This window comes from Lepus europaeus, chromosome 12 (assembly GCF_033115175.1).
Source record: "Lepus europaeus isolate LE1 chromosome 12, mLepTim1.pri, whole genome shotgun sequence".
Classification (NCBI taxonomy): domain Eukaryota; kingdom Metazoa; phylum Chordata; class Mammalia; order Lagomorpha; family Leporidae; genus Lepus; species Lepus europaeus.
The window spans coordinates 33,757,573-33,785,084 of NC_084838.1; the positions used below are offsets into that span (position 1 = coordinate 33,757,573).

General features: G+C 38.8%; 1 protein-coding gene across 3 annotated transcripts in view; it reads right to left on the reverse strand.

Moving 5' to 3' along the window:
- Nucleotides 1-27,512, reverse strand: part of INVS (inversin) — a 192,328-nt gene that overhangs the window by 141,755 nt on the left and 23,061 nt on the right. For 2 of the 3 annotated variants that reach the window (XM_062207871.1, XM_062207872.1), the window contains one exon: nt 14,373-14,539. In XM_062207871.1, the coding sequence (XP_062063855.1) occupies nt 14,373-14,539 (167 nt within the window). Of the gene's footprint in view, nt 1-14,372; nt 14,540-27,512 lie in introns of those variants that run through there. The other variant, XM_062207873.1, reaches the window with a different exon arrangement.

The window sequence follows — 27,512 nt, forward strand, 5'->3', positions numbered from 1 at the left end:
CTTAAATGTGAATTTCTCTCTGGGGTTGTTTAGCTTTCTCTTCAATCCCAAGGAGCAATTTATATTTGCTCTCTGCTGTAACATAAATGTATTTTCCAGGTTGTCTTTTGACTTTGTTTATGCTTGTGGTTCAAGAAATTCATTTTACAGAGAGGAAGATTAAGCATACAAATGTTATGTTTTGCCTAAAGATAAAAAACCAGTTAGTGGCAGAGGGAAGACTATAATTCAGAGTTAACAGGTGATTAGAAAGGAGTAGTAAAGGAGAAAGAAATAAAAAATAACTCATTCAACACATTGATTTAACAAATCTATTCAACCAATAAATATTTAGCAGCTACTATGTGCCATGAAGGTTCTAGCCTGGGTGACTGAGTATTAACACCATAAATTGATAAAAGATAATCAGGTGGAAGAATTGCAAACAGGTATTCAAACAAATACATGTACACACATATTCATAGTAGCACCACTTACAACATCCAAGAGGAGGAAGCTGCCCAAATAAATGTCCATGGATGTAGAGATAAACAAATTATGTTTTATATATACAGTAGAAAATATTATCTTTAAAAATAATACTGACACATGTGATAATAATGTGATAAACATTGATACATGTGATAACCTGGGTGAACTGCAAAAATATTAGGTTAAGTGAAAAAAGTCCAGTATAAAAGTTATATGATTCCACTTACATGAAATATCTACAACAGATAAATTCCTAGAAACAGAATGCATATTTGTGGTTAGTAGGGGGCTGGAGAGTGTGGGTAATGGGAAGAAACTGATGGGTAAGAGATTTCACTTTAGAATGGTGGAAATGCTTCAGAATTAGGCATATTACAAATGTATGAAATCTCCCTGAATTGTTCACTTTAAAATGGTTAATTTTTTATCGCATGATTTTACTTGAATAAATTATTTTAAAAATGAGATGCAAGGCTGGTTACAGGGAAAATGGAAAAGCCTCATTTTAGATATGCTGAAATTGAGATCTTAGAAATACAAACAGGCAGAGATTTCTAGAAGACAGTTGGAAATAAAAGTTGAAATTAAGGAGAAAGGTTGGGGCTAAACACAAAGATTTGAGAGACAACAGTTCAAAGTTACACAAGTAGATGAGACTTCAGGAGAATGGAATATACAGAAATTTTTATCTTGGCACAGAACTCCTCTTAAACGAGTCAGTAAGGAAAACAAATGAACTATCAGAAGAGTACGAGAAAAAGAAGTTACTGCAGTATCACAGAACTGAAAAAAAGAGTATGCCCAGGTGAATTAGGTCACACTGTGCTTCATTAAAACAAAACAAGACAAAACAAAACACAAAACCCAAACAAATGAGTCATCATCTGTACCTTGTACTAGAAAACAATGAAGTACAAAATATGTTTGTAAAAGCTATCTCTCCTTACAAATTTTTGTTAGTTTGGATTTGGATAAATAATGTCTAGACAAAGAATATCAATAAAAATAATATTAAAACAAAACTCAATATCAATAAAATTTTGGGTTTCAGTCTTATTATCAAAACTATTTACGAGGTTCCAAAAAAGAGGAACATATAAGAAAACTTGTAAGAAAAGCTTATATTCATCTCTATTGATTTAAAAAAAAAGACAGATTTGTTTAGACAAATGACAGACCCAGAAAGGATTGGAGTTGTGTGTAGGAACATTAATTGCTGGGGCATACAATAATATTTCTTCAACTCAAATCTAATATTTTGTATAAAAAATTCCAAAGTTGTTCTAAGGTTAAATGTATAAGTGTTGTCTATATTTCAAAAATAAGAATTTTCTACTAAAGAACATTAAAGCCGATAGACCAAATCTACTTGTTATTCCCAATTATAGTTACTTATAAATTAAGTACCTTATACTTAGATATTAATTAAAAAACAAGTAAAACAAACACACCCATTCACAAACAAAAGAAAAAACCTTAATGTTGCTGTTTACTTTTAGTTTTTGTTGACTGAAAAAAATGGAATCAAATTACAATTTTAAATGAAATATTATTTCATTAATCACACCAATTTCTAAATACAACTGGAAAAAATATCTATTTTTGTAAGATTATTGTTGCAGTGTTCAGATAATGTTTCATACCTACACATATTTGTAGAAACCATATATAACTTATTTGTCTTTCAAGGTCTCTGGCATATAGATCAACAACCAGTGTTTCAATTCTGTTCAATATTCACAATCTATGAATTAGGTGAGCCTTACAGAATTAACCTCACCTCTTATTGTGAGACTGCAAGAGACTTAAAACATTTGTCAGCCAAATGAAATGGGTAGACCTTGTTTAGGATCTGATTTGAACAAATAAACTATTAAGAAATTTAAGACACAATCAGAAAAATTTGAACATTTACTATATTTAACAAATTTTAAGGAATTACTAATTCAATTTTGGGTACAATGGTACTATGAGATATCTAAAATATATTTTCTCTGTTTAGAGATATATACTAAAATATTTATGATGGAAAGAATTGTTTGCCATATAGTTTGATTTAAAGTAATCTAGATGGAGTATATAAATGAAACAAGTTTATTAATTAATAATTATTGAAGCTTGGTGATGATTACATGAAGTGAGGTTCATGATATTAAAATTTTCTTTTTGTTTTTTTTTTTTTTTGACAGGCAGATTTAGACAGAGAGAGAGAGAGAGAGAGAGAGAGAGAGAGAGAGAGAGAATGGTCTTCCTTCCATTGGTTCACCCCCTAAATGGCTGCTACAGCCAGGGTGTTGCAGCTGGTGCGCTGTGCCGATCCAAAGCCAGGAGCCAGGTGCTTCCTCCTGGTCTCCCATGCGGGTGCAGGGCCCAAGCACTTGGACCATCCTCCACTGCCTTCCTGGGCCACAGCAGAGAGCTGAACAGAATCTGGCACCCCAACCAGGACTAGAACCCAGGGTGCCGGCGCCGCAGGTGGAGGATTAGCCAAGTGAGCCGTGGTGCCAGCCATGTTAAAATTTTCTAAAGACACAAAAATCTGTCATCTTAAAAATTTTCTCCATCAACAACCCTATTAATCACTCATTCCCATCTATTTATTGTCTTCTCATCTTCACTTCCTACTTACTCAGACAGATCTAGTTTCCATGTCCATTAATACCCATTGCTCATGCTAAGGTTACTTTCTATCTGAAATATGCAACAGAAGCTCTCCAATTCTTATCATATTTATACCCACCCATTAATTTAAAATATTTATTAAGCCACTTATATAAAAGGAGCTATTCATGTACTGGTATCATTAAAAAGATGAAAGAGAAATGGGGTCCTCTTGTGCTTGAAACTTGTCACTGATTCTACAGCACCAATCTGATCTAGTTTTTCTTCCCTGTTTACTGATGCCTTTGTGAGTTTAAAAAATCCTTGACTACTGTGTTATTTCTATTTCTGATCCTCTTCCCATCTATACACCATACCCGAGTGCTACATTTACTCTTGTTACTTCTACATTCACTAAAAACTCCTGATTTGGGGCCAGCACTGTGGCATAGTGGGTAAAGCCACTGCCTGCAGTGCTGGCATCCCATATGGACGCCGGTTCAAGTCCTGGCTGCTCCACTTCTAATCCAGCTGCTATGGCCTTGGAAAGCAGTAGAAGATGGCCCAAGTCCTTGGGCCCCTGAACCCATGTGGGAAAACCCAGAGGAAGTTCCTGGCTCCTGGCTTCAAACTGGCACAGTTCCAGCCCTTGCAGCCAATTGGGGAGTGAACCAGCAGAGAGAAGACCTCTTTCTCTCTGCCTCTCTTTTTCTCTCTGGGTAACTCTGACTTTCAAATAAATAAAATAAATCTTTAAAAAAAATTCCCTGATTTTAGTTCATATCTGATTGGCAGATCCAAACTAGTAATTCAAAATTCATGCTAGTTATTACTAGCAAGATGTCCCATGGAGGAGGTTGGTGGATCCAACTTGTTCATAATTGAACTCAATAACTTCCTCTCAAAATTGTTCTTTGACTAGTATATCCTACCTCTGAGTAATTCTTAAAAACCAGAAATACCAATGAAAAGAATCTAAGAGGTAAGGTACCTAGAAGGTATGAAGTCAATGGAATGTGGGGCCAGCGCTGTGGCATAGGTTAACCCTACCTGCAGGGCTGGCATCCCCTATGGGTGACGAGTTTGAGACCTGGCTGCTCCACTTGCAATCCACCTCCCTGCTAACATGCCTGAGAAAGCAGGGGAGGTGGCTCAAGTGCCTAGGATTCCACACCCACATGGAAGACCTGCAGAAACTGCTGGTTCCTAACTTCAGCCTGGCCCAACTGTGGCCACTGTAGCCATTTGGGGAGTGAACCAGCGGATGGAAGACTCTCTCCTTCTCTCTGTATTTCTGCCTTTCAAATAAAGAAACAAATGTTAAAAAATAAGTCAATGGAGTTGAAAATGGAGAAGACAGGCCGGCGCCGCGGCTCACTAGGCTAATCCTCCGCCTTGCAGCGCCGGCACACTGGGTTCTAGTCCCGGTTGGGGCACTGATCCTGTCCTGGTTGCCCCTCTTCCAGGCCAGCTCTCTGCTGTGGCCAGGGAGTGCAGTGGAGGATGGCCCAAGTCCTTGGGCCCTGCACCCCATGGGAGACCAGGATAAGTACCTGGCTCTTGCCATCGGATCAGCGCTGTGCGCTGGCCGCAGCGCGCCTACCGCGGCGGCCATTGGAGGGTGAACCAATGGCAAAAGGAAGACCTTTCTCTCTCTCTCTCTCACTGTCCACTCTGCCTGTCAAAAATTTAAAAAAAAAAAAAAAAAAGAAAAGAAAAGAAAATGGAGAAGACATACAAAAGCAAAGGTGAACAGACAGTGATTTTGCAAAAGTTATCACTTGCATCATCATCCTCGTCACTTGGGAACTTGGTAAATAAGAAAATTCTATGGCCCCAAACCAGTCTTACTGAATTAAGAAACCTGGCTTCCTGCTAGCATGCAGTCGCAGGGAGACAACAGTGATGGCTCAGGTAACTGGCTTTCTGCCATCCATGCAGGAGACCTGGATTGAGGTCCTGGCTTTGGCTTCAGCCTGGCCCAGTCCCTGTAGTTGTGGGCACTTGGAGAGTGAACTAGCAGATGCTCTGTCACTCCAATAAAATAAAATACAATATGCTGACATACTGGAGATGTGGCATAGCAATATGGGTTTTAACAAGCGCTCCAGGGGTTTCCGGTGTATGTTCAAAATTGAGAAGCCCCGGATTAGAAAACAGATACATAAAGAATTCATAAAGCTCCAGAGGCTAAGGCCTGGGGAATGTGACCTGAGTGCATAGGGACCTAAGCCAAGACCCATTCTTGATTCCATTCTCCCTCATTCCACCTACGAATAATGGCTACTACTTTATGGACATTTCATCATTTTAAAATACTATTTCACTGAGGTATGACTGACATACAGAAATATATATATATGCAGACTAATTTACAGGTTGGTGAACTTTTATGTAGCCACTACACCAATCAAGACAGAAAACATTTCCAGCACTCCTAAAAGCTTCCTTGTGTCCCTTCTCAGTCATTACCTCTCCCTTAGGTAACAATAAATCTGATTTGAATCACCATAAATTAGTTTTACCTATTCTTGAAATTCATTTAAATAGCATACAGATAAAAAAAAAATCTGACTTCTTCCACCCAACATAATACCCATGAAAGTCACTCACAGGTTTGAATATCAGTAGTTCATTCTTTTTCATTGTATATAATCCCATTTTAGGAATATAATACAAATTAGCTCCTTGCCAACTGATAAGTATTTCAGCTATTTATGCCATTAAGAATGTTTGCTATAATAATAATAATATAATCTTATAATAATATATAATATTACAATAATATAATAATAAAATGTAATACTATAATAATATATAATATAATTTTATGTTAACATATAATATGATTTTATAATAATATAATACTGATAATATAATAATACAATAATAATATAATTATAATAATAACAAACATTCTTAATGGCATAAATAGCTGAAATCCTATCAGTTGGCAAGGAGCTAATTTGTGTTGTATTCCTAAAATAGGGTTATATACAATGAAAAAGAATGAACTACTGATATTCAAACCTGTGAGTGACTTTCATAAGTATTATGTTGGGTGGAAGAAGTCAGATTTTTTTTTTATCTGTATGCTATTTAAAACTATCTAATTCTTATAAACATCTTGTTGGAAAGAAGTACTTATTACAGGGGCTGGAGGTGTGAACTGAGGTGTGTGTGTGTATGTGTGTATAGCTAATTTAGGTGACATACTCAGTTTTCTAGAATGGATGTATCAGTTTACACATTTATCAAAAATGTTGGAGAATTGAGTTGTTCCACATCCTCACCATCAACTGGTATTGACTGTCAGACTTTTTCTTTTTTTCATAATTTTTAAAATTTTTATTTTTTAAAAAATTTATTGGACAGGTAGAGTTACAGACAGTGAGAGAGAGACAGAGAGAAAGGTTTTCCCTCCGTTGGTTCACTCCCCAAATGGCCACCACGGCTGGCGCTGCGCCGATCTGAAGCCAGGAGCCAGGTGCCTCCTACTGATCTCCCATGTGGGTGCAGGGGCCCAAGGACTTGGGCCATCCTCCACTGCTCTTCTGGGCCACAGCAGAGAGCTGGACTGAAAGAGGAACAACCGGGACTAGAACCTGGTGCCCATATGAGATTCCAGGGCCGCAGGCGGAGGATTAACCAAGTGAGCCACAGCACTGGCCCCCAACTGTCAGACTTACTCATTTAGACATTGAAGTGACTGCATAGTGGCGTCTTATGTGGCATAATTTGCATTTTTCTGAACTAGTAATGATGTTGTAAACTTTTTCAAGTGTCTTTAGGACATTTGGATGTAATCCTCTGTGAACTAGAGCTACCTGTTCTGACATGGATAAATATCAAATACATGTTATCTAAAAAACCAACTGGGGGAATGATACACACACAGTATAATATCATTTATTTAAAAACTTAAACATGCAAAGTACTCATTGTTTATTAACATAAAAGCAAAAGTAGAAAAATACGCATAATAATTGAAAACTCCAAACCAAAGATAGACTGAGGAGACAGAGAAAGAATGGATTTTGGAAGATGAAGTCAAGACTTCAAGTGTATCTACACTGTTTTATTTTATTTAAAAACCTAAGGCAAAAGTAGGAACTACTCAGTTTTATATGTACTAGGTGTTTTATTCTTATCTCTATGCTTAAAATGATTAACTTAAAAAATAGGACAAAGATTCCAGGCATATGCCAAGGCAAACAGAATGATGAAAAACTTTCAAAGAGAAAAGAACTAAAGAAGCAGGACATAGTTTTCTCACCCAACAAAGAAATGAACAAGAAGTTTCTGAAGTGCCTTGCTACCTCTGACATCTACTGATCCCTAAAGAGTAATTTGATGTTTGCACCTACATTGCAGCGTGACTCATAGTAATAATGTTGATAACAATTCTTAGCATATTTTTCCAACAAACAAAATGCTTTCTATTCACCATCATCATTTAGAAGATCAGAAGTGTTATCTCATTTTAGAGATGAAGAAATTTAGGCATATAAGATAAATTAAGCTTAATAAATTGAGAAATTAAGCTTATAGGAAGTCTTGTAAAATCCTGCTTTCAAAATTGAATGATGGGGACCAGCATTGTAGCGTAGAGGGTAAAGCCGCCACCTGAAGTGCCGACACCCCATATAGGCGCCAGTTTGAGTCCTGGCTGCTCCACTTCCAATCCAGCTTACTGCTAATGCCTGGGAAAACAGCAGAGGACGGCCTAAGTCCTTGGGCCCCTACATACACATGGGAGACCTGGAGGAAGCTCCAGCCTCCTTGCTTTGGATTGGCCCAGCGCCAGCCATTGAGGTCATTTGGGGAGCGAACCAGCAAATGAAAGACCTCTCTCTCTCTCTGCCTCTGCTTCTCTGTAACTCTGCCTCCCAAATAAATAAATAAATCTTTCTAAAAAATTGAATAATGAAAATGAACAAATATAACTAGTAATTTAACTTCAACAATTTTGGTCACCATATCCTTCACAATAAATTTGAGGTCCACATTTATTGCGTGATTCACTCATGTTTGCATTTAAATAAATACTGTCTTTACCAAGTGCAGGAGCTACACTAGGACAATAGCTATAAAATAAAGTAAGACAGCCCCCTCCCTCAAATAGTCTTACTGGGGGTGCGACTGATATAAATAAAATCTCCTGCTAACAGCATGGTAATTACTTATGGTAGCAGTATATGTGTACTGAGAAGGAATATAGGAATATACAGTTGAATGGGACTGGAGAGCATACTGTTTGGTATGTGTGTACACTTATATATGTGTACAAAATAAGGAAACCGGCCGGCGCCGTGGCTCAACAGGCTAATCCTCCGCCTTGCGGCGCCGGCACACCGGGTTCTAGTCCCGGTCGGGGCACCGATCCTGTCCCGGTTGCCCCTCTTCCAGGCCAGCTCTCTGCTGTGGCCAGGGAGTGCAGTGGAGGATAGCCCAAGTGTTTGGGCTCTGCACCCCATGGGAGACCAGGAGAAGCACCTGGCTCCTGCCATCGGAACAGCGCGGTGCGCCGGCCGCAGCGCGCTACCGCGGCGGCCATTGGAGGGTGAACCAACGGCAAAAGGAAGACCTTTCTCTCTGTCTCTCTCTCTCTCACTGTCCACTCTGCCTGTCAAAAAAAAAAATAAATAAAAAAAATAAAAAAAAAAAAATAAGGAAACCAAATAGTGTTATCTGGTATAAGTCTTCCTGGAAACTTTAGAATACACAGGTGTATTCTATCTTTCCTCTTTGCCTTTTATAAGTCATTAATATGGAAATAACTTAGTTTGAAATCTGAAAACAAACATTAGAACACTTCATTTTTATAGATGTACTGAGAAGTGTTTGTGAATTAAAAAACAAAAAGAACAAGCATAATGTGCTGCAATTTGAAGCTTCTTTAATTTCTGTGTTTAACATGATATAATTTTTCAGTGTAGGTGGTCTTAATCTTCTTGACACCAAATTAACCTCCTACAAGATGAAAAATGCATAACTATTAACATTTTGTAAGATTATTAATGCTTTGTTATCAACAAATATATGTATCTATGGAAGTCAGAGAAATGGTGAACTCCCTAGAGCAAAACATTTTTAACCATTAGGAAGAGCCCAGAAAAGGTATGATCAATTGCTTTCTTGGATTAAGCTGAGGGTAGTAAATGAAAAACAAATTAGGTACAGATGTTCAGCATATTGAGATTAATTTTAGTCTCATGGGTACCATTTCCTCAGATGCTTGGACTCACAGCAATTTGTTTTAGAGAAGACAATATGTGTCAAAGCCAAGTAGCACAGTTCAATAAGTTTTTCCACATATATGTATTTTGAAATTGGATAAATGTTTCTAATAAACATAATGTCTAGCATTTGTATTAATAATAACTTTCTTTATAAGTAACATAAAATTCATTCAACCAAGACATGTCAGACACTGTGCTAGATTTAGGAGTATTCAAAAATAAATAAAACAAAGTTCTTGCCTGGAGCTCCAGTCTAGTAGGAAAGAGACAAGTAAAGCATAATTACAATAGAAGGTAATGGGGCTCTAATAGAGATATGAACAAAAAACTCATATCATGGGAGAATGAGTTTTTCTACTAGCAGACATAAGGAAAGATCACATATTTCACTATCACACACACAAAAACATAAGAGCATATGAGAATGGATGACTGAGGTCAGTAATAACAAAGGCTATTCCTATATGATGGTTTTTGACATTTTGTAAAATATTTATGTATTATAAAATGGATGGGCTACCTTTAACTATCATTTAATATCATCATCCATGATATTTGTAAGCAACTTAAAAGCAGGAATCATGTATTTCATCGTTGTATTTCTTTCTTTTTTTTTTTTTTTTGACAGGCAGAGTGAGACAGTGAGAGAGAGAGAGAGACAGAAAGGTCTTCCTTCCATTGGTTCACCCCCAAATGGCCGCAGAGCCGGCGCACTGCGCCGATCCGAAGCCAGGAGCCAGGTGCCTCCTCCTGGTCTCCCATGCGGGTGCAGGGCCCAAGCACTTGGGCCATCCTTCACTGCCCTCCTGGGCCACAGCAGAGAGCTGGACTGGAAGAGGAGTAACCGGAACTAGAACCCAGGGTGCCGGCACAGCAGGTGGAGGATTAGCCTAGTGAGCTGCTGCGACGGACTCGTTATATTTCAAGACCTAACACAGTACCTTTTATATGAGTCTAGTATTTTAAACATGTTGGATTAATGAATACATGCACATACTCATGAATGTTGATAATTATACAAATAGCACACTTCTGAGCTCACAAATATTAGATTAAGTGGGAAAGGCAATACTTGAAAAGAAAACTTGATAACTAGTATATCAAAAAGGTTCAGTAAACAAGGAGAAACAAAATTTAATAGTGAAACGTACCGACAGCACCTGTCCATAGCAGACATGTCTGCTTCGCTTTTTCTTAGTCCTCCAGGTATATAATTACGACAACCTGAAGACATTTGGCAAATACTTGCTTAATCAATATTTCTACCCCCAAATTACATCTCTGAGATCTAATTCCTTTCTATTAGCCTGAACTTAAGAGCTTTCTATGTATTTCTGCTTTCTACCTCTTCCAAAGTAGTTTTTTTTTTTTTTTTTTAATTTTTGACAGGCAGAGTGGACAGTGAGAGAGAGAGAGAGAGAGAGAGAAAGGTCTTCCTTTGCCGTTGGTTCACCCTCCAATGGCCGCCGCGGTAGGCGCGCTGCGGCCGGCGCACCGCGCTGGTCCGATGGCAGGAGCCAGGTGCTTCTCCTGGTCTCCCATGGGGTGCAGGGCCCAAGAACTTGGGCCATCCTCCACTACACTCCCTGGCCACAGCAGAGAGCTGGCCTGGAAGAGGGGCAACCAGGATAGGATCGGTGCCCCGACTGGGACTAGAACCCGGTGTGCTGGCGCCGCAAGGCGGAGGATTAGCCTATTGAGCCGCGGCGCCGGCCCCAAAGTAGTTTTGATTGCCAAATTACTTCCCTTAAAATACTTTGATCATGTAATTTTAATTTTCAAATTTTCTAAATGGTTCCTTAGTATTTCAGGACACTTAATTTAAAAACAAAGAAATAAAGAAAGGAAGGAAGGAAAACATAGATAGTGTAGAGTACAGCAGCCTGGCCCTGGCACACAGCTTATGCTTCATGGCTACAAAGCAACTAGGCTATACTGGGAAAATTAGTAATCCATGTTTTAAAATGTGGCTAGATCCATACACAAAAATTAAGTTGTTATGTATTAAAAGACTTAAATGTGAAAGAAAATAAAGGATACTCTATAAAAATCATCTCTGCTCAGATCTTTTAAGTCTCCCAGCTGTTGTTTACTAGTAGGTTTCTTATAGCCCCACCCTATCCAAGCACAGTTCAGGAATCTGCTAATGACTTCAGAGGAATTTGCATTCAGATTTTGGATTCTTTTTCTGCACTTCCCTTCTCTCTAGGATTTTGCCCTTCAAGTTCCAGCCACTAGTCTTAACAAATTCTACCTTGGTTTCTTCAGGCTAGTAAGATTGCTGCTTCCTGTTAGGGCTATATTCTTTTGCATTCCAATTTGTAAAATGCCTCAGAGCAAAAAAGCCAGGAGCATGTGGTGCTCATGTCGCATACTTCCTTTCCCTGAACGACTGTAGCTGTGTAACTTTGCCTATGTTAATTGTTCTCAATACTGTCAAACAGTGCAAGTGTTTTCTTCAGTTTTTATGGATTGTTTTGGTACAGAATGGTTAATCCGAAATAAGCAGTCATAGCCAGAACTGATATTTAGTCATGAAAGTCTCTGGTTAGAGACTGATTCATTCTTTTTTATCTTTATCCTTTTTGCTTATTTTTTTTTATATCTTTATCCCATTAGTAATTTTTTTTAAAGTTTAATTTTATTTGTTTGGAAGTCAGATAGGGAGAGAGAGGGAGAAGGAAAGGGACAAGCGAGGAGAGGCAGAAAGGGAGGAGAGAGTGAGAGGGTATCTTCTGCCTTCTGGTTCACTCCCCAGATGTCCACAACAGTCACAACTAGGCCAGGAGCCAAGAACTCCATCTGGGTCTCCACATTGGTGGCAGAGACCCAGGTACTTGAGCTGTCATCTGCTACCTCCTCCGGTGCTCATAACAGGAATTTGGATCAGAAGCTGAGGCTAGAAAGGATACCAGGCACTCAGTATGTGAGGCGGGCATCCCAAAGGGAGGCTTAACCTCCTGGGCCACAATAGCTGCCCCTATCATACCATTATTGGTTATTTTATACCACATCTCTAATGATGCTAATATTTGATGTTTTTTTGTAACTTAATCTGTTTGCTGCTTCTGCTGTCACTCATAACAGATTGCTTCATAAGTGTTTGACGATCTTTCATTGTAAGATCATATTTGTTTTAATTTAACATGAGAAAATCCTGGAAGCTTAAGGTGAAGATGTCAAAAGAGAATCTGTGTTGGTGTATGCTCAGAGGCAAGTATGTTACAAATCTGGGATATAACATCCCCAACTGTTCTTTGAAAAGTATGTCCAGATCATTCACCATCTTATTCCTACCTGGTCTAAACCATCTCTGATTTCTGATTTCTTAATATTGGTGTTTCATATGAAGCACAAAACCAAACATAATACCCAGGCTTGTCAGTGCAGAGCAGCATACTAAAGATTATTTTCTTTGTTCCGGAAATTCTACTAGTCCTAGTCTAGCCTAAAGACACATTACTCCTCTTGGTAATTATGTAAAAATACCAGCAACACAGAACAGAAGGAAATGCATAATTATCAGCTATTAGAAAGAACATGAGACATATTATTTAGGAAATCAACTGTCAATTCTAACATATAAATCACATTTCTATTTATCCTTTGACTATGAAAAATCACAATTAAAATAAAAATAGAAACAAAAGGCAAAAGAAAACAATGCATCGTATATTATGAAGAGACTTAGGGCTGACATGTCTCTCTGCCTATATACTCTCCTTCTTTCAACCATTTTGGTCACATTACATTTCTACAAAGATGTCATACCATTGGGTCATCAACATACATCCTTATTTTCCCCCGCATCTACATTTTGAAGTGACTTTTATACCTGAATGAATCACAACAACAACAACAACAACAACAAAACTAGGATATAAAATTCTTAATATTCAGGCTACTTATATCTGAACTGTTTACTTTTTCATGATAACAAATTAATGCAGCTCCATTTCCTGAATGAATAGCTTTATCAGTTGACAAGCCTAGGTGAGAGGTTAAAAAATACCTAAGCAATAGTTAAAACTGAGATAGAAAATGAGGGAGATTTTATAAAAAGTAATGTAATGAGAAACAAATTGAAGAGAAGTAACTCTGGAAATAACATGACAGATCTAACTGATAAGAGCATATAACTAGCATATTCAGTAGTACATCTTAATGTCAGCCTCTTTTCTGCATTCAACTAATGAAAAGGTATTTTTCTCACCCCTCAATTAATCAGCTATATCTGCTTCACATTTTAAATGAGAAATAACTCTAATAATTTCTGCTGAATCCAATGTATGTCCATTGCTTTTTAGTCCAAAAATACAGAAGTCTAAAATTATAAAAAGAAAAATATCATGCAATGGAAATATATTTTATTGGCCAAAATGTATTGAGAGAAAAATAGCTTTTAGGTAAATCTTTAAATAGATTTGGAAGCTTCCCATTTTATCTTTTGCATGTGTTTAATTTTAAAAAAATCTGACCTCCTGACAATCCCTTTAAAAACCAGAAATGACTGATACTGGTAATATAATTTGAGTTTTTAAACAGTTGAAAAACACATTGGTAAAATTTTATTTTTGTCCTATAATACCACATATTTCAGAGAGGTTGCAAGTTTTTATTGTAGAAGTAATATTCATTTAGGAAAAGCATTTAAACATTGAAGAGTACTAAAATTCATATATATTATCAATATTTAAACTTAACAACTATTAAAATATTTTTGCATGTATTTCTTTTTGGTCTTTATTTTTTCTTCAAACATAAATAGATTTGTAATATAGTCATATTACACATATAATTTTGATTTATTTTTTATTAGCAAACCTTAGATTAAAGAAAGAATTTCATTACTCGAGGAAACCAGTTAAGTGAATGTGGCTATTGATGGTTACCTGTGCTTTTTCTCTGCAGTTTACATACTGCTTTTAGAAAAATCATATGAAACTTAAAAATCATGTATTTGTAATTTCCTTATCATCTGTTCACTGCAGAATTCCATTAATCAACTAACAAATAGCACACAAAACAGTTAATGTTTACACTAATTTTACTTCTCACCTTTTGAGCTGCAAGATGGAGGGCAGTTCTCTGGCTATGGTCAGTTTTGTTGACATCTGCCCCTGCCTTCAGGAGAGCATCTGCACAATCCAATCTGTCAGCCAATACACAATACATAAGTGGTGTTCTGCCAAATTGATCTTCTTTGTCTTTAAGAGCAGAGTTTCCTATAAGAAACAGATAATGATTATTTAATAATTGTTGTTGTTATTACCAACATAAGCAGGAACTACATTTACTAAGCACTATGGCTAAAACATTTGTACCCTTGAACTCAGGTGTTTAGACCTCAAGGTCTTATGGTACTAAGAGAGTGGACAATTAATCCAATTATGATGTTTAGAGGTAGGGGCCTAGAGAGTGATTAGAGTGGAGTAGAGCATGGGGGTAGGACCCCATGATAGAGTCACGGTGGATTTATGAGAGACCACATAGACATGGACAGATATGCACGTTCCTTGTCTCTTGCCATGCCATGCTCTGCACTGCCCCATGACTCTGCCAGTAAGAAAGCTGCTTCCAGATGATGCTTCTAGGTTTTGTGCCTCGACTCTGTGAGTTAAAAATAAACCTTTTTTCTTTATATAGCCTACATCCTAAGGGAGGTGTGAACCTCCTTGGGGAAGGCACCCTGTTGACTTCCATTACCTAGCTGGCCTGGGAGGAAAGCTGGCCAGGTAAAGGCAGGTGGCAACTCTAACAGGAAATTTACAGTTCTGCCTGCAATGTTACTGACCCTACTTGGCCGTCCCCTCAGCTGTAGTGGTCACCTTGGAAGCTGGGCTGAGTGAAGGGCTTTTCAGCTTAGAGCCAATAAGATCTGTGGCTCTGACCTGGGCATCCTTCTACTCCAGGGCAGGTCCATTTCCAGTGACCCAACTCTTGGCTGGCAGAGTTGCGAGGGCTCATTACAAGCTGACTTCTGCTGAAGCCCAGGCTTACCACGTTGAAAGCCACTGCAGTGGACTGGCCTGTCAGGTCTCCTTGAGGAAGATCACTGTACAGAGTAGCCTTTAAAAGGCCTGCCACCTATCTCTATATTTCTGATGCCTAGCTTTCTTTTCCTCCTGGTTTTTGTTAAAGCAGACCAGAGGATGCAAGTCAAGGGGGTGCTCAAGTCCCATCTCTAATCTTCAGTGGCCTAAACTACAAGTCTGTAGTCACAGGCATGTTCTGTAGTAGTTTTTCTAAGGTAGACAATGCCCATGAGGAAAATTATATTCTCACTTTAAAACTTTCTTTCCCTTTGGTCTGAAAGGGAGGTCTTTTCTACTTACCGTTTACTTCGCTGATGGCGAAGTATATCTAGCTATGAAATTATACTTTAAGCTCTTATTTTGGCTATGCTATTACAGAAAAATGTTAGCCATCTCTTTTATAAGATCTAAAATAAAATTTTGCATATTGGAGATTCCTTCATAATAGAATTAGTTTACTACCTCAAAGAGAATAGAGAAATGAGAGAACAAGTTGGGCTTAGACTAGAGAAATGGGGGAGCAATTCCTAGATCGCTTACTGACAATAGCAATATCACACGAAAACTTAGCAATCAGTTTCAACCGTTAGGTAACAACTTAAGAAAACATTTACCAGAAGGTCCAATGCCTTCCATAAATATTAAGAATACATATATTTGGAAACATCTCTTAAATATCTAACATGGTGTAGCTTGTTTAACAAGTAAATTTAAGCACAAACATATAAAATGTCTTTAGTTTCTTTCCACCAACAAAATTAAAACATCTGATACAGAGATTCAGGTCACATGAATTAAAATGTATCTTTGATTAATTTTAGCAGCTTAAATTTATGGACAATCTTTTATCTATAAGCCAATTAAAATTCTTAATAAATTTTTCCATGTAGACATACAATATGTATACACATATAACATAATACCTCCCTTAGGATGTAGGCTATATAAAGAGAGAGATGAGTCTGGGCCTCATAATTTACAAGGCTTTAAAGCCCACCTGATTATTATCGAGCCCCTCTGTCAGGTTCTATTTGCCTCTCAATCAGAAAACTTAGTTGTAGCTTAGATAGCATCTTTCTTAGGTTCTCTAATAACAACTCTGTCCTCTGTATCTAGCCCACTTCGGCCTTATTCCTTTGTAATCATAACCTCTACTGTACCATCAATGGCTCTACTCCCAACCTGTGTGTACTGATGGTCCTCTCCCCCACTTAATATTGTATGATTGTTCAGAATTTCTCTACAGACAACCCCTATACCCACAAAAGATGAGTGGCTTTTCTCCCAGTCTTGGCTGGAATCAGCTTAAAGCACATCCATCAGATTGTCCCCATAAGGGTCCAGAGACCGCCCCATTTCCTCTCCTCTATGAAATCCTCTCATTACCTGGTTAATGTTACTCTTACGATCACTGGTTACTAGTCTCACCCTGTCTTTTATACTACAGTGTCTGTTTAAGTGTTTACAGCAAGTGGTAATGGAATGAACAAAGACCTTCAACAACCAGGCGGTCAACCAAATGCTGCTACAAGGATATACTCGGCTCCCCACCCAGGAGACAGCGGCCTGAGACATCGCCCCACGCCAGTGAAGTGTACCTCGTCGCCCCATGTCAGCAGGAAGTAGCTCTAAAGACAGATCATCGTCCCTCTGCCACTCCTGGACTTTTGGGACTAATGTAATCCCATACAAATCCTGCTTTATAAAAAAACAAAAGGGGGGAATGTTAGGAAACTGGGGCAGTTTTAGCCAGGTGGCTGCATTGCCCAGCTACCTGAGCCAGGCTCCACCCCCATCCTAATAGGATTCAATGCTCCTGCTTCCCTGCCCGCCCTCAGGGGAAGTTTTAAAAGGGCCTGTTCCTGAACACGTGCTCTCTTGGTTCTTCTCTCCTGTGCTCTCTCCTCTCTCGGCTCGTCTCTCTATCTTCTCTCCTCTGTCTCTCTCTCTCTTATACTCTCTTTCTCTTTTTCCTTCGCCACCCCTTCACTCCGGTCTGTAGGGTGTTCCCCAGTAAACCCTTTCCCTTAAAAAAGAAAAAGAAAAAAGAAAAAAAAAGAAAATGAACCTTTTTTCTTATAAAGTTGCCAGCATCAGGTACCTTGTTATAGTAACAAAAAACTGACTGATATACTAGGTAAATTATCAAGCACTGTGCTAAATGAATTAAATGCATTATCCTATTTTTACTGATATGAGATTGATATTAACATTTCTGTTTTATAGGACACAGAGACTCAGACAAGTAACATGTTCACATTCACAGAGAAAACAGGTTGTAGAGTTAGACTGCAAACTGATTAATGACTACAAAGGCCATATTATTAATTATTATGTAAGCCTGAGTAAACATTTTGAGATATAGGGTTAGTTATATTCCTCTGTCACTCCTTTCTTTTATCAACAAGTACTTCTTTACTGTTGACCATACACTAAGGACTATGGTATGTTTTTATGAATAATACAAAAATGTGTCATAGTTAGTTTCCCATTCTAGATGGAGTAAATGCACAGTACCTGATTTTCTTTCTAAATTTTTATTAATATAATGAGAACCGATGTTATGCATTTCAAAGATAATAATTCTAAGAAGATAACCATATTTTCCTTCTTCCCTTCCTTCTTTAATATCTCCTCATTCTTTCCTTTCTTTTATATCCTTTAATTTTTGCAATGGGGGTAGTGATACGGTATACCAGGTTAAGCTGCCACCTGTAATGCCTCCATCACATAAGGGCATTAGGTCAAGTCCTGGCTGTTCCACTTCCAATCTAGCTCCCTGGATCTGGGAAAGCGCCGTATTATTCATTAGAGTCCCAAAATGGAAACAATGCAAATTTTCATAAACTGATGAATAGATAAGCAAAATGTTATATACGCCTACCTATAATGGAATATTATTCAGGAAAAAGAATAAAGGTCTAATACTGCTACACATGGATGAATCTTGGTGTCATTATGCTAAGAGAAAGAGGTCATCAAAACTATGGATGATTCTGTTTTTTGAAATGTCTGGCACGCACATCTACAGAGACAGGAAGCAGATCAGTGGTTGCCTACAACTGTGGGTGGGAACAGATTTGAAGAGTGGCAGATCAGAGGTCTAGGGTTTCTTTGGTGGGGGGAAATGGTTGTAATGGTATTTACACAACTCTGTGAATATATAAAATTATTGAATTGTACACTTTAACTTAGTGAATTGTATGGTATATAAATTCTATCTCAGTAAAGCTGGTATAAAAGCTCCACTATATATAAATTAAAATAAAATTCTAAAAATGTGCAAGAATGAAAAAGAAGATATTAAAGGAGAAACAGGAATGAAAAACAGAAGGAACTCACAGTGATGATATAATAAATCATAAATCTTAGATCCCAACTTCCATAATTATATTAAATGTAAATGTTGTAAACACATCAATAAAAACTCCAAGATGGATTAAAAAAAGGAAGGGTCCTTAACTATATGCTATTTATAAGAAACTTACTTGAAATATATTAACATAGGTGGCTAAAGGTAAAAGACTGAACAAAGATACAACATGCAAACACCAAAGGAAATCTGGAGCTCTTCCTGTAAGTGGCCTTAGGTGATCTGCAAAAATGGCTCACTACTAACTTGACCCAGAAAATCCCATAAAACCCCATAAAATCATGCAAATCAAGAGTTTCAAATCTTCATATTCACTTTAAGAATACCCAAGAAACTGCCCAGACATTAAGGGTATGCATATCCAAAAAGCCACCAAATACTGAATGTCACACTAAAGAAGCAATGTGTGCCGTTCTGTCGGTACAATGCTGGAGTTGGTAGGTGTGTCAGGCCAAGCAGTGGGGTTGGACACAGGGTCGGTGGTCCAACCCCACTGCCGAGTTTCTGTTGCACTTGTTTGAAAATGCAGTCAGTAATGCTGAACTGAAGGGTCTGGAGGTAGATTCTCTGGTCACTAAGCACACATCAAGGTACACAGAGCTCCCAAGATGCGTTGTGGTCCCTACAGAGCCCACAGTCGGATTAACCCACACATAAGCTCCCTGTGCTACATCGAGATGACCCTCACTGAAAAGGAACAAATTGTTGGCCGGCGCCTTGGCTCACTTGGCTAATCCTCTGCTAGCGGCGCCAGCACCCCAGGTTCTAGACCCAGGCGGGGTGCTGGATTCTGTTCCAGTTGCTCCTCTTCCAGTCCAGCTCTCTGCTGTGGCCTGGGAAGGCAGTGGAGGATGGCCCAAGTGCTTGGGCTTTGCACCCAAATGGGAGACCAGGAGAAAGCACCTGGCTCCTGGCTTCCGGCCATAGTGGCCATTTGGGGGGTGAACCAATGGAAAAGGAAGACCTTTCTGTCTCTAACTCTGCCTGTCAAAAAAAAAAAAAAAAGGGGGGGGGGGGGGACAAATGTTCCTAAACCTGAAGAGGAGGTGGCACAGAAGAAAATGATATCCCAGAAGAAACTAAAGTAAAAACTTAAGGCTCGGATTAAATTCAGCATAAAATGCGAATTAAAAGGAAAAACAAAAGGAAAACCTGAGTAAATATATTAATATCTAATAAGGTAGACTTCAGAATAAAAACAGTTACCAGGGATAAACAGAGGGTCAATTCACCAAAAATATGTAACCATCCTAAATGTATCTCTATCAAACCAAAGAGTTTAAAAATACAGCAGCAAAAACTGATATGTAACAGAAAGAAATACTAGAAAAACTCAGTTATAGTTGGTTAGCTCAACACCCCTCTCTCAAAAAATTGTCAGTTTTTTCATTTAAATTGAAAATAATCTGGAGTACATAAGAACTGAACATCACTTTAAATTATGAAACAGAATCTAACTGATATTTATTGAACACTTGATCTAACGACAACAATATAAACTTTTAAAACACAAGGGGGACTTAGCATTTGGCCAGCAGTCAAGATGCCGGTTAGGATACCCATATTCCACACTGGAGTGCCAAGGTTCAATATTGAGCTCTGGCCCGGCTACTGGATTGATTCCCAGCTCCTAACTTTGGCTCTCCAGGTTTTGCAGACATTTGAAGAGTGAACCAACAGATGGGAGTTCTCTCTTTTCCTCTCCCTCTCCCTTTCTCTCTGGGTCTTTGCTTTTCAAAAAAAACAAAAATGCAAACAAAAAGACTAAACAAACATCCAAGTTACATCCACCAAAACAAACTATATACAGGCTCAGAAAACAAACATTAACAAATATAGTGTGTTCTCTGACAATAGTCAATTAATAGAAATTAGTAACAGAACAATGATAGGAAATCATCAAATACTTGAAAATTAAACAATACGCTTCAAAATAATCCAAGGCTTAAAGAATAGGTCGCAAGAGAAACAAAAGTATAATTAAATTAGGGCAAATATAAATACTGTTATAAGGTTCATATCCTACATGTAAGGGAGGCTTGAAAGGAAATATCAGCATTGAATGTTTGTATTAGAATAGAAGAATGATTTCAAACAAATGATCCATTCTAAGATGTTACCCTAGATGCCCACCTCTTGGGTATAAATACTCCTCATGGCCCTCTCCTTTTAGGTGTAGGCAAGATTTATGAAGATGATAAAATATCATATTCATGACCAGGATATGTTGTCAGATAAACGTGAAGAGGTTTGGCAGATATAATTATGGTTCCTAATCATTTAACTTCAGGATAATCATAAAGAAATGAGCTCAGATTATTTGACTTAAGCAGTATGTCTTTAAAATGGGGCTCTAGATTTCAGAAAGATTTGAAATAGCTGAGACACTTTCGTGGTAGTGTTGGAGCAGTAGGCTGTTATGAGCAAAGAATGAATAAAACAGTAAGGATTTAAATCTTTTACTAAGAAAAAAAAATCATGGGGCTGGTGCTGTGGCATCCTGTTTGAGTTCCAGCTGCTCCACTTCTGATCCAGCTCTCTGCTATGGCCTGGCAAAGCTGCATCCATATGGGAGAACGGGAAGAAGCTCCAGGCTCCTGGCCAGATTAGCCTGGCTCCAGCTGTTGCAGCCATCTGGGGAGTGAAGCACTGGATAGAAGACCTCTCTCTCTCTCTCTCTTTCTCTCTTTCTGTGCCTCTCCTTCTCTCTGTGTATAACTCTGACTTTCAAATAAATAATTAAATATTTTAAAAAATTCACTTAACACAGTGCAAGTCTTAAAAAAAAAAAGCTACAAGAAAATGAATTCAGCCACCATGTACTTGGAAGAGAAGCCTGAGTCTCACGTGAGACTTCAGCCTTGGGTCAGACTTTGACTGCAGGGTTGAAGATCCTGAGCAAAGACACAGCTGAGCCATGTCCAGATTCCTGACCCACAGACAATGTGAAGTGATGCTTATTGTTTAAACTAAATTATTAGTTTGCTACATAGCAATAGAAAATTAATGTGCTACTATAAGTATTTTTTTTAAAGATTTATTTATTTGAAAGTCAGAATTACACAGAGAGAAAGGAGATCCTGGCAGAGAGAGGTCTTCCATCCAATGGTTCACTCTCCAATTAGCCGCAAGGGCCAGAGCTGTGCCAATTCGAAGCCAGGAGTCAGAAGCCTCCTCTGGGTCTCCCACGCGGGTGCAGGGGCCCAAGCACTTGGGCCATCTTCCACTGCTATCCCAGGCCATAGCAGAGAGCTGGATGGGAAGAGGAGCGGCCAGGTCTAGATCCGGTGCCCATACGGGATGCTGGTGCTTCAGGCCAGGGCATTAACCCGCTGCACCACAGTGCCGGCCCCACTATATGTATTAAATAAATAAAATTCATAGTTAATCTTGCCTACAAAGTATTATTAAGAACAATGTGTTGGGGCTGGTGCTGTGGCACAGTAGGTTAAGCCTTGTCTGCAGTGCTCGCATCCCCTATGGGTGCTGGTTCATATCCCAGCTGCTCCTCTTCTGATCCAGCTCTCTGCTGTGGCCTTGGAAAGCAGTAGAAGATGGCCCAAGTCCTTGGGCCCTTGTACCCATGTGGGAGACATGGAAGAAGCTCCTGGCTCCTGGCTTCAAGTGGATCCAGCTCTGGCCATTGCGGCCATTTGGGGAGTGAATCAGCAGATGGAAGACCTTTCTCTCCATCTCTCCCTCTCTCTGTCTGTAACTCTCCCTGTCCCAAATAAATAAACAAATAATTAATTTTAAAAAATAAACAAAGAAAGAAAAAGAACAATGTGTTCTTTTGGGGGCCAGTATTGTGGCATAGGGTTAAAGCCATTGTCTGCAGTGCCGGCATCCCATATGGGTGCCAGTTAGAGATCTGCCTGTTCCACTTCTGATCCAGCTCCCTGCTAATGTACCAGGGACAGCAGCAGAGGATGGCATAAGTGCTTGAGCCCTTTCACCAATGTGGGAGATTCAGAAGAAGCTCCTAACTCCTGGTTTCAGACTGGTAAAGCCCTGGCCATTGTGACCATTTGGAGAATGAACTAGTGGATGGAAGATATCTCTCTCTCTTTCTCTCTCTCTCTCTCTCTTCCTCTCTCTGTGTAACTCAGACTTTCAAATAAATAAATAAATCTTCAAACAAACAACAACAAAACCAAATGTGTTGAAAAATTTCCAGAAGCGATTTCTGTAGAAATGGACATCTGGTCTTAAAACTGTTGAGACAGCAAAAGAAGAAAATGTTTTTGAGAAAAGAATGAAGTTGGAGGATTCATACTGTATGCTTTCAAGACATATTGTAAAGCTATAGTACAGTAATGAAGACAATGTGATACCAACAAAGAAACAGACACATAGATCAGTTGAACACATTTGAGTGTAGGAACAGATCGACATATATGTATGATCAGCTGATTTTAACATAGGTGCTAAGGCAAATCAATAGACAGACTGTCTTTAAAACAAATGATACTGGGGTCCGGTGCTGCGGCATAGCAGGTAAAGCTGCCACCTGCAGTGCCAACATCCCATATAGCTGCCAGTTTGAGTCCCAGCTGCTTCACTTACACTGCTCCACTTCCAATCAGGCTCTGTGCTATGCTTTGGGAAAGCAATAGAAGATGGTCCAAGTCCTTGGGCCCCTGTACTCACATGGGAGACCTGAAAGAAGCTCCTGGCTCCTGGCTTCAGATTGGCCTAGCTCTGACTGTTGTGGTCATTTGGGGAGTGAACCAGCAGATGGAAGACTTTTCTCTCTCTCTCCCTGTCTCTTTTCTCTGTAACTCTGCCTTTGTAATAAATAAATAAATCTTTTAAAAAATGACGCTGGAAAATTTTAAGATTCATGTACTAAATGAAAAAATAAACCCAAACCTCTCAATCTATATCTTCGTTCTGGCTGCTATAATAAAGTACCCCTGACTTACAAATAACAGAAATGTATTTCTCACAGTTCTAGAGGCTGTATGTTTGAGATCAGGGTACCAGCATGACTAGGTTCCAGTGAGGGCCTGCTTCCAAGTTGCAGACTGCCAACTGTTGGTTCTATCCTCCCATGGTGGAAAAAGAGGAGCCAGGAAGCTTTCTGGGGTGCTTTTTATAAGATACTAATCTAATTTAGTGGGGTTCAATCCTCATGACCTATACTACATTCCTAAGGCCCAACCTCCTTCTATCACCACAGTAGGGATAGGAATCCAAGATAGGAATGGGGGAGGGGGACAAATATTCAGTTTATAATAGCACTATATTCATATATAAAAATTACCTTATGGGGGTTATAAAATTAAATGTGAAACCTGTTAACTATCTAAAGCTTTTATAAGCAAAGGAAGGTGAAAAATCTTTGTGACCTTGGGTTAGTTTAAGATTTCTTGGATATGATGCCAAATAACAATCCATAAAAAATATAATAAACTTGATTTCATCCATATTAAAAAAATAGAAAAACATTGTTAAGAAAATAAAAAGACAAACCACAAACTGGGAGAAAATATTTGCAAACCACATATCTGATAAAGCCTTCTATTTTGAATAAATAAGGAATTTATAAAACGCAATAAAAAGGCAAACAATAATAAAAGGACATATAATGAAATTAAAAGATGGGCAAAAGATTTGAATAGACATTTCATCAAATAAGCACGTGAGGTAGGTAAATAACTCTGCCTCGTAGTACAGAACTTTAGGCTGACGGCTAACCTCTTTCCATGTCTGCAGTAAGATACATGGAAACTCCAAGTCTTCAATCCCTGGCATACTTTGTTTTTACGTAACTGGCATTTATATTGTCCCAAAGAGAAGATTTCATTGAGTTATGTCACTACCATTCAATATATTGTGCATATAACGCAAAGTTTATTTGAGGAAACTGAAAGTACACATATCTTCTATCTGTGACTAGAAAAAGCAGCATTCAACCTCACTCGCGCCCCAGTTTGAGTAGTTTCAGGTAGATAGTGGCTTCTTGGCTAGTTTCGGAGTAATGAGGGTACTGTTAGATTTGGCATTTCTTGACCAAAAGAGAATAACCAAGTCAGGTCTAGGCCTTTATCTATCTACCCTAAGTTCTTCCTTAGTTTCCTCATCTATAACATTCATCTAATACCTGTCCAATTTGTACCATAACTTATTTTGATGATGAAATAAGTGATTTATTATTCGGGAGTAATTGGGAACTGTAACACATTGTACAGACGCAGGGCTTATGTAAATTAATACTCACTGGACAGCAGTGCACTTAAATTCGCATTCCTGTCAGGAACAATCAACACAGGAAGCAGCTGGCCAGTGTGCTGGGTTGTTTTAATTATTCTGGCAACTGTGGATATGGCCTCTAATCCATGGCCAACTGGTACTTACACAACTGGGGCTGGCACTCAGCACGCGCCATCTCTGCGCACAGCTCAGAAAAACGGGGTGGATCAATGACTGGGAAGACACTGCTCAGTCACATGCAGTTATTTTAAGACTAGCTGAAGCAGAAGAGTATGGATGGTTAAGGGCTGGTATGTGTAGAAACCAGAGCTTCAAGTCTAGCAATTAGAGGAAATTACTGCAGGAACAGTTGTGTCAGTCTACATAATAGCTACAACACCACATAGTCAATCACAAATAAATGGAACATTCACTATTTTGCTTATTTTAAACTATTACCTTTGATTGGACAATAGATATGTTTATTTTACCTGCTTTGACCCACTTCACACCTTCCATATTGTCACAGTCTTGGGAAAGAATTTCTTGTATTTAAAAAATATTTACTGGGGTAGGCACTGTGGCGTAGCAGGTTAAGCCTCCACCTGTGGCACTGGCATCCCATATGAGCACCAATTCATGTCTCAGCAGCTCCACTTCCAATCCAGCTCCCTGTAATAGCCTGGGAAAGCAGTAGAAGATGGCCCAAGTCTTTGGGCCCCTGTACCCACTTGGGAGATCTGGAAGAAGCTCTTGGCTCCTGGCTTTGGATCAGCCAAGTTCCTACTGTAGTGGCCATTTGGTAAATGAACCAGTGGATGGAAGACCTCTCTCTCAGTCTCACCTTCTCTCTGTGTGTACCTCTGCCTCTCAAATAAATAAAGAAATATTTAAAAAATATTTGCTTAGGGGCCGGTGCTGTGGCACAGCAGGTTAAAGCCCTAGCCTGCAGCGCTGGCATCCCATATGGGTGCCGGTTCTAGTTCTGGCTGCTCCATTTCCTATCCAGCTCTCTGCTATGGCCTGGGAAAGCAGTAGAAGATGGTCCAAGTCCTTGGGCCCCTGCACCCATGTGGGAGACCCAGAAGAAGCTCCTGGCTCCTGGCTTAGGATCAGCGCAGCTCCGACTACAGCCATCTGGGGAATGAATCAGCAGATGAAAGACCTTTCTCTCTTTCTCTGCGTCTCTCTGTAACTCTATCTTTCAAATAAATAAAATAAATCTTTAAAAAAATTGCTTATTGTTATAGAGAGACAATACAGGAATAATGGCAATATCTCTGTCATTATCAAATAACTTGGTTTGAATAACAACTTTGCCAGCTCTTAGCTGTTCACTGAATTTCTTAACATCTGACTCTCAATTTCCTTTAATATAAAATAAAACTAACAATAGTGACATGAAAAACACTTTAAAATCTTTTCTGATTATAACTGTTGCTGGTATGTTAAAATATCATTAACATTCATTGTTATTTAGGAATGATAATATTTGTTGGATCAGCCACTAAATATTGGTATTAAATATGTTTGTTGGCAATGGTGCTGTGGCACAGTGGATTAAAGCCCTGGTCTGAAGCGCCAGCATCCCATTTGGATACTGGTTCAAGTCCTGGCTGCTCCTCTTCCAATCCAGCTCTCTGCTATGGCCTGGGATAGCAGTGAAAGATGGCCCAAGTCCTTGGGCCCCTGTACCTGCGTGGGACACTCGGAAGAAGCTCCTGGCTCCTGGCTTCAGATTGGTGCAGCTCTGGCCATTGTGGCCATCTAGGGAGTGAACTAGTGGAAGGAAGACCTCTCTGTCTCTGCTTCTCTCTGTGACTCTGACTTTCAAATAAAATTAAATAAATCTTTTTTTTTTTAAAAAAAGCACTAACTAATAACCTGGTTTAAAACAGATGCTCCACCAATTTAAAAAAAAAAATTATGGCAGATATATCACTATAACAATTTTAGAATATTTGATAACTTCATGTAATAGTTTCCTTTATAATCCCATGTATTGTGTTTAAGCTCATAAAATTATTTTTTTTCAGAGAAGGAATCCATAAGCTTCACTAAATTGCCAAAAGAGCCTCTAACAACAACAAAAAAAAGGTAAAGAAAATGCCAATCTAGATAAACACTCAGTTCATCAGCCAAGGTTCAGACCTAATTAAGTTTTCCTTATATTTTTCATTTTCTACTTATTCATACATATGGCAGTGCATGTGTGTACAGAATTATCTATCCATATACTGTGATGCCACAATCAGACTTCCTAACTTTAATCAAAGTTCTGCTACTTATTAAACAAGTTACTTAAACTCTCTGTACCTCAGTTCCCTCACCTATAAAATGAAGGCAATAGGAGTTGGTGCTGTGGCATAGTAGGTTAAGCCTCTGCCTCTGACGTCGGATCTCATATGGGCGCCAGTTCAAGTTCCAGTTGCTCTGCTTCTGATACAGCTCCCTGCAAATATGCCTGCAAGGGCAGTGGAGAATTGCCCAAGTGCTTGGGCCCATGCACCCATGTGGGAGACCTAGAAGAAGCTCTGGGCTCCTGGATTCAGGCTGGCCCAGCCCCAGCCATTGTGGCCATTTGGGTAGTGAACC